Source organism: Poecilia mexicana, unplaced genomic scaffold (genome assembly GCF_051168715.1).
Source record: "Poecilia mexicana isolate PSO_F unplaced genomic scaffold, ASM5116871v1 scaffold_6, whole genome shotgun sequence".
NCBI lineage: Eukaryota > Metazoa > Chordata > Actinopteri > Cyprinodontiformes > Poeciliidae > Poecilia > Poecilia mexicana.
Genome location: NW_028263375.1, coordinates 10,263,384 through 10,271,489, shown reverse-complemented (window position 1 = coordinate 10,271,489; position 8,106 = coordinate 10,263,384). Strand labels below are relative to the sequence as shown.

General features: G+C 39.9%; 1 protein-coding gene across 1 annotated transcript; it reads right to left on the bottom strand.

Annotated features, from left to right (window-relative positions):
- Positions 1-85: 85 nt before the first annotated feature.
- sigirr (single immunoglobulin and toll-interleukin 1 receptor (TIR) domain) lies at positions 86-7,944 on the bottom strand. The gene is made up of 10 exons (XM_015012183.2): positions 7,678-7,944; positions 6,347-6,616; positions 5,999-6,206; positions 5,763-5,890; positions 3,911-4,051; positions 3,680-3,823; positions 3,451-3,553; positions 3,149-3,299; positions 1,805-1,982; positions 86-504 (listed from the first exon to the last, which is right to left on the bottom strand). Exons 1-10 carry the CDS (start codon positions 7,739-7,741, stop codon positions 335-337), a joined length of 1,557 nt encoding a protein of 518 aa, XP_014867669.1. The 5' UTR covers positions 7,742-7,944; the 3' UTR covers positions 86-334.
- Positions 7,945-8,106: the final 162 nt, after the last annotated feature.

The window sequence follows — 8,106 nt, the reverse complement described above, 5'->3', positions numbered from 1 at the left end:
GACAAAAAGGTACCTTAGTTCTGTTGATGATCTGTCTGGTGTTTTGTTTCACACATCTTTGTTTCATTCAATTGAAATGACAGTATTTAAATAGCAAAGTCTTTGCATATTTACTTCCTCCTTCAGGCACTAAAAGAACATAAATATTTACAAAAATCAACCAAAATTTTCTTTTAGCGTTTCTGATCTTTACAATGTCACAAAACTGAAAAACATAAAAAGCTCAATCTGTGATAGTTAAAAATGGGCATTTTGATCAATGTATAGCAAAAGAAAAAAAAACAGCTGCAAGAAGCATAAATACACAGTAATGAATTTTAAATATAAGCAGGAATTAAATGTCCTCGGTGACCAGGCAGTAGAAGTCTGAACGTGCTTCATAGCTGCGAGATCCCAGATCGGAGACATCGATGTCGGAGGCTTTTGCTTGAGCTTCCTCAACTGGAGCAGCAGGAAGGACAGGAGCTTTGCAGGCCAGAGCCCTGTGCATCGGGAGACGAAGACCTGCAGCAAATCACAGTTTGCAACGTGAAAACACATCCACACGCCTCATGCTTTCAAATAAAACCGGGTCCTGTTAACAAGTAGCGAATGTTGAGCTTAAAGCAAACCCGCTCACAGTCGACTTAACTTTTTAAACTACGCTTAATACTTAGCTACTTCTAGTATTTGTCATATTTCTTCATACATTTCTTTAAATAATGTTCTTTTGCCACTATGAGTTTGCATAGTTCAGTGTGTTTCAGCTGCACTTAAGCATATCAGCTAAATACACTCAAAATATTCGCTGTGCATTTCTATTGGCGATGGATTTTTTTTTTTCTTTCGATGTGCATTTTTCTATTTCAAGTCATGTTTCTCTAAGTTTTCTGTCAGGACAATTTGACATTTCTCTTTCACAAGCTTCCAACAGTGTTTGGCCTTCATCATTGCATTGTTTCCACTGATGGCTCTCTTGTTGGGGCCATGTTTGCTGTCAATAATGCGCCACAATTTCTTAAAGTTGCAGAACTACCTGAAACAGCAGAGTTTATAGAGTTTGCAAAAAATAATAATTGTGAAAGTATTTGTTTTTGAAATTAAATAAATAGGTGATTCCATATTATTTCCTCTATATGGTCTGAAAAAAATGTAGGCATGTCTTACAGAACAAGGAATGGTGCTATGTAATCTTTATTTTTAGCTACAAAGTTGAGAGGCTGTATGCTGTAGCTCTTCATTAAAGCTGCACCTGCAACACTTTAACATTAAAGTTATAATTACAGTACTTTGCTAGCACCAGGATGACCTGCATAAAGTATATGTCAACTCACTGATCTTTTTAACATCAAGTTAGATAATTTCCCTTGCTTGGGTTTGCTTAATCAAACTAAACTAGCAAATTCTATAACAGTTGAAATCAGTTTGAGATTTGTGCACAAGCTGAAATTATCCATTAGTCTCTTGTTAATCTTTGAGAATAAAATGCCAAAAATCTGGCAAAGTTTAAACAGACTAAGATCAGCACCAGAGTTCATCTGAAGGCTTCAGGATTTTCCCTTTTCTGGCACCAATATTTACTGATGCAAAGTGCAGATGTGCATCCTGCATGAAAAAGATTTTGGGGTTTAATTTTATAGGAATATTTAACATATAACCATCAAAATAACCTAAAACTTTTGTTGCACAGAAACATATGGCTGCTTCAAAAATCTAACACAAAATCCAGCATGGGAAGTTTGTTTTATATTTCTGACTTGCTTACTCAGATGGAAAAGTGTGTGAATAAATCAAATACAAAAGCGCCACTGAGTACTGGTTTTACCCAAATCTCCAGCAGGGTCGGTGTCAGAGCGACAGTCCAGGTAGTCGGGGTCAAGGGTCAGCATGGGGTCCTTATCGTCCTGCAGCACGGTCTGGGGGTCGCCTGCAGAATCCTTGTGGAAAATGACTCTGCGAGGCATTGCTAATGCTAGCTCCTTCCAGAATGCTGATGACGGAGTCTGACAAAGAAACATTCCCAAATAAATACAACACATTGTAATAAGAATAGAATAGAAATAGAAACAGTCCTCCATTGCCCCACCATGGGGAAATGTCTGAGTTTGTAACCTCAAAGTTAGTAAGCTTTCTGCAATAAAAAAAAAGATTATAAAGAAATTTTTTTTTTTTTAGTCTGGTGTTGGGGGTTGACGTCTGAGGAGGACGGTGGAATGGTTTATATCAAAACATATTCATATTTTACAATGTCCCAGTCAATTTACAGGCCTAAGGAAATTCTGTAGCAAAACATGAAATGTGTAGTTCACAGGTACTCTACCTCATCTTGCAAAGAAAAATGAGTGAAATTTTACATTTCTGGATGTGCATCCCCCAAAAGACTTGCAGCTGTAACTGCAGAGAGGACTTCTTCTAAGAAACATTTAAAAAAATATATACATTTTCTTTCACTTTACAAATCATCTGTCCATCCCATAAATCCCCCCGCCCCAAAAAAAAAAAAAAAAAAAAAAATCCTTTTAAAATACTGATTTCTGCTGTCTTTGTGTTGTTGCTTTTAAATAAATAAAGCTGCCGATTTGGGGCTCAACAACCCAGAAAACAAAGTTAGAACAAACTGACTCCTTTAATTCCCTTCAGCATGTGTTTCCACTTTGAAATGATGTTTACTTTAACATCTAGGCTCTAATTAAATTGAAAGATTTAGCCCCCAAAATAAGCCACACAAAGGGAAGCATTTGGAACTGGTTTGATCATTTCTCCAACAGTCTGCGTCGTTTCGCCCGAGGTCCTGTCACTGCTTTTTAAGTGGGTGTGACATGCTTAAAGAAACCAATTGCAATCAGGCAACATTTAAACCTAATGTTCAACAGTTAAATCAGACAAAACCTCACCCCACTTTTATGCAGTCTGGCTAAACAGCAACGCATTCAAAGAACCTCACTGCAAGGCAAAGACTTAAAACTGCGAGTGTTACCAGAGCCAAACTAATCACTCCCTTGTAGCTTGTTTTGTTGTAATAATGCTTACGTTTCTGAATAATTTTTGACTTAATAATAAGGTAGTCTTCATGAGTTGTTGTGTTCAGAAACAGCTATATCTTTATGGACATTGCAGCTCTTATGGGGGTTTAAAATCCCAAACGTAGAAGCCTTCTCTTAAATCTTACCACAGAGTTGTGCCTCCAGGTGAGTAAGGTGAGGCGGTGCTGGTTCTCACTGAGCTGCTGCTTTATCTCAGGACTCATGCGTTTGAACTGACCGTCCAACGTGATCAGGATCGGCTCGTGACATAACTCCAGCAAGTGCAGGAGGCCCTGTCTGAAAAAAAACACACAGACTCAACCCATCAGGCTCGAAGCACACACTCAACACTGACCTCTAGTGGTACATTTACATAATCGCTAAACACTTTCACTAACTTTTATTGTTCCCTTTGTGACAAAATAGATTTGTGTTGTTTGAGACTGACCTGAAATTATTTGTGCACCAGTCCTGCTCCAGATAAGCGTTAGAGAGAAGCACTATGAGGCGGCGCGAGCGGCTTATGTTCATTAGGAGCTCTGCTGAAGGCTCTGTTTAATAAAGAAGAATTTATAATTATTACACTACATTTATGTGTGTATGAAGAGCAGTAGGTTTACACAAAACAAGCAGTAGTGACATATTGATCGTATTTGCCGTAATTAATCTTTTGTTACCAGTGTTGGGCAGGATATCGTTCTCATTGAGGTGCACCTTGTACCCATTTTTATTCTCCAGATGAGGTTTGAGGATGAAGTTGATGAACTTCCTGTCATAATCATTGTTGACATAAGAGATGTAGGCGTCGTATAATTTTCCATCTGCGGATGCAAACGCACAGACGAAAAGCAGAAGTTAAGACCGATACTTCCACACGAGAACAGCCTGGCATCGCGTCGATGTCTCACCATTGAGTTCATAATCGCCGTAGGAGTTCTTGTACCAGAGCTTGAAATTGAGGTGGCACCTGGAGTAAAGCACAGCTGCTGTCCCCAGCAGAAGGAGGAGGACGATGGCTGCAATCACTGCAGCTGTGTGGCTGGGACCGTCTGAGAACACACACACAGATAACAATGAGAAGAGAAAACTGGGCATTTTACAATGCTATATTATCAGATTATATATTTACTTAGACTAGTAAATGACAAATATCATCAGCTGATGGACAAATGACACCAAATAAACAAAAAGAATTTGAGATAAATCTCATGTAGAGTGATTTGTTTATTTTTGTTTCAAATTACAGCTAATAGCAATTACATTTAAGTTTCTGAGAACATTTGAATATTAAAGAATAATTAATTTTATGCAGAAGTTTCCACACTACACACTATATGAACCCTATCAAGTAGAGGGATAACATGGTCTGTGTTTTTTTATTTTTGGCGGTGTGAGCAGAAGTCAGATCCTGCTGCAAAACGAAATCAGCATCTCCATAATGCTTCTCAGCAGATGGAAACATAAAACGCTGTAAAACTTCCTGGTGGACATCTGGGCTGAGTTTGCACTTGATAAAACTCATTTCACCAGTTAATGACATGGCTCCTCCAATCATCGTTAGCAGAAATTACACGCTGGACCTCAGGCAGGTTGGATTCTGCTTATCTTCACCATTCCTCCCGACTCTGAGACCTTCATTTTCAAATGAATGCAAAATTTATTATGACCTGAAAATAGGAACTTGGAATCCCTTAGCAACAGTCCAGCCCATTTTCTCGTTAGACCAGGAATGGCTTAACGAGGAATGCGTCAGTTGTAGTTCACGTTGTGAACACGCCTGATAGCTGTGCCTCCTGAAGTGTCGACTCCCACTGCAGTCAATACCTCGAGAATCTGCCCAAAAACTCCTTTATGGACTTTGTTTCGTAATAATCTTAACTCCATCTAGGGTACGGCCCTTTTTCTGCCATACCTTTTCTTTCCTTTCAGCTTTCTACTAGTATGTTTGTATACAGCAAAACCTGCTTATTTAGCTGTATTCTTTAGTGGCTTACCCCTCCTGTGAGAGGGAAAGCCTCCACAAGAGGCGAGTTTCTGCAGGACAAGACTGTGTGGGCTGCACATACATAATACTAAAGTGGCAGTGTTATGTATTTTCCAGGCACATTGTGCGACAAAAAGTTGTTATAAAAATACTACCAATGACGTAAAACAAATTTAACACCTTGAAATTGGGCTGCTGTCTCCTTAAAACCTCCTTCTCTGTTTGAAACTCCGCCTTCAGTCATCACAACTGTGCTCCCCTGTAAACTGTTTCCAGCATTTCACTGAAGTAGCTCCTGTAATGAGCTCAGCTGATGCACTGTTCCACCAGGTGTTTGCTACTTGCTGCTGGCTAGTCTGAAGGAGCTGAGAGGCGGAGTGGCAGGGGAGGGCTGCTCTGCGAGGAGGAGGAGCTACGCAAATTCCACCCAGGAATTTGCACAGCTCAATGGTTGTGATGGGAGATTTAAGGATTTCTCAAGCATGAATGAAAGAATCATTGCAACATTCCAGGTAAGTTTTAATGAGGGAAGACATTATGACATTATCTAAAGTTGAAAAGTGTCAATTTGACATAATACTGCCCCTTTAAGTAACTGATGTTTTTCTACTGAAACATCTTCCTGTAGTAATTTCTAAAAAATTAAGAAATATAATTTATCCAGGAAAAAAAATCTAATAAGGAAAGACATATACTGTATACAAAAATATCCAGGTTTAATTCTCTAAAAATCTTTCAGAGCGGAAAAGCCCAAAATGTTTCGCAACTTGTCTTACTTGAATTTTGCACGCTGAAGTCAGCAGAAATGTTCCTCACGGTGCAGCTATACAGTCCAAACTCCTCTGCCTCTCTAAGGGTGAACTCCAGGAGATTACTGACAACCAGCCGGCCTGCATCGGGGGACCTGATAAATAAGAGAAAAAATACTCCTACCTTCCTCTGCAAACATCGACTCTGGTAAAAAGTGAACTGAAGTAAACCAAACAGCTTTAAAAAAGAAGCTTCAAAAGACCATGATGTTGTGTTGTGCAGGTAGAGAGTGTGGTTGGTGAGTGGCTGGCCATCTTTGCTCCACTGCAGTGTGCTTTCACACTGATCCTCTGATGGGTCCCAGTAGAGTAGAGCAGTGCAGTTCAGTTTCACAACAGAGCCCACACTCCTCCAGAGTTTGGTTAGGTCGCCATTTGGTTTAAACTCTGGAGCTTTAACACACTGCGACTCTGCAAATACACGCCACAGGTAACAGTGTTCAGTGTGAGAGCTGCCCACAGTAAAGGCTAGATGTAAAGGCAGCTACTAGACGGTAAATACACACCATTAAAGCTATCAGGTTTGAGATAAATATAAACTACATGCTCACCCTTTACTACGAGGCGCACAGTGAATGATGGAGTACTGTTTCCTTGCTGAGTGCAAGTGTAGTTTCCTTGGTCCTCTAAGCGGATGCTGGAGAACTTCAGGAAGCCGTTTCCTTCCTGATTCTGGAGCGGCTGACAGTCCTTCTGCCAGGTCCACAGGGATCGGGGGAGACTCTGAGGCTGAAGTGTCTGCAGAGGACACTGCAGTTCATATGAAGGCCCTAAATAAACCACCTGCTCCTTAAACCTGCTCTCCTCCACACAGGTCTGACCTACAAAAAGAAACAGAGTTACACACTTCTAATAAAGATCAAGTCTCTAGATTATAAACACTTGATTATTTTGACCACGACTGCTGAACAATTAAAAAGTTATTTTTTAACTTTTAGATCAAAATAAACAATCTTCTAATCAGTTGACTGAACTATAAAAAATACATGATGACTTAATGTTCTTTAAAGTTAGTGGTTAAGTGTCTCTGTTTGTTTGCAGTAGACCTTTCAGTCACTTATATCCATTTTCCCAACCCTCCCTTTGGAAAAATTAAAACAAAAGCTGTTTTGAGAGATTAGCAACTCTCATTTTGGCCTTCATGTAACAGCCTATGCTTAACACATGCACCACCAGGTGGAGGAGCAGCTCTCACACCTAAGAATACTGTACCACATGTCTAGGATGGTAGTGGCATTATCATGCTGAGGGTCTGTTTTGTTTCAGTAGAACTGGTGCATTCAGTTCTTCAACTTTGTCTCAAACTAGCTGCTAAATCTCCTGTTGCAACTCTCTGTTTTCCCATAGGGGCTGTCATCCCAAACAAGGGGATGGCCTTCCCAAAGTCTGAACGCCTCTGAAAATGAACTGTGATTAATTTGAGCTTGTTGCGTGTATATTATTGACTTTGTGTGAATTTGAGTAAATTACCCTTAAAACTCAAACTATAGTGTACCCAAATCTTGTTTTCTGAATACTTTAAAAGCATAAAATTAATATGGAATTCAGGGCTATGATTAATCTGAAATGTTTGGTCACATATGGGCTTATTGTGACTTTAAAATAAATAAATAACCTTCCCTGATGAAAATCCCCTGACTGGTTCTTTTACTATGTCCAAATGTCACTAGATCATCCGGGTTCAAAGTCCAGATTTAACCCTGTTGCCAGGCAACAACATGTGACTCCATGACAAATATGACCACATATTTGACCACATGTACACTGACCCTGTACTACAAGCATCACGTAAATCTAAATACATAGATTATTAATAATCAATTTAAGAAAGCTGATTAAAGGTTTAATGATTAATAAAGTAAACACTTTTGTCCATCCTTACCGATGACGATGGCCTTGTTCGATATTCCGCAGATTATTAATAAAGCAGCTAAAAGCAGAGCCATGAGCCAAACTTTCCCCCTCCTCCTCTCTCAAACCGGAAAATAGGCCTCTTCCGTCGCTTTCTTTGCAAACGTCGTTCCCAATAATCTTAAAAATCTTACTTTATTCCCATTTAGTTTGTCAGAAGTATGCAAGTGGCTACGCAGACGTCAGCTTGCTGTTTCAACAACTGCACCTGGAAGAACCTGAAGCGCCACTCGTGATTGGCTAACTCCGTACCACGTGACGCGCACACCGCTTACCTGTGGTCACAATGCAAATAACCTGCAGTGGCAGAACAGCAGAAACTCACAGAACTGCCCCGTCTGCTTCCAGCGGGGAAAACTGTGATAACAAAGCACTCAGATACACATTTTAACGGCGCGCA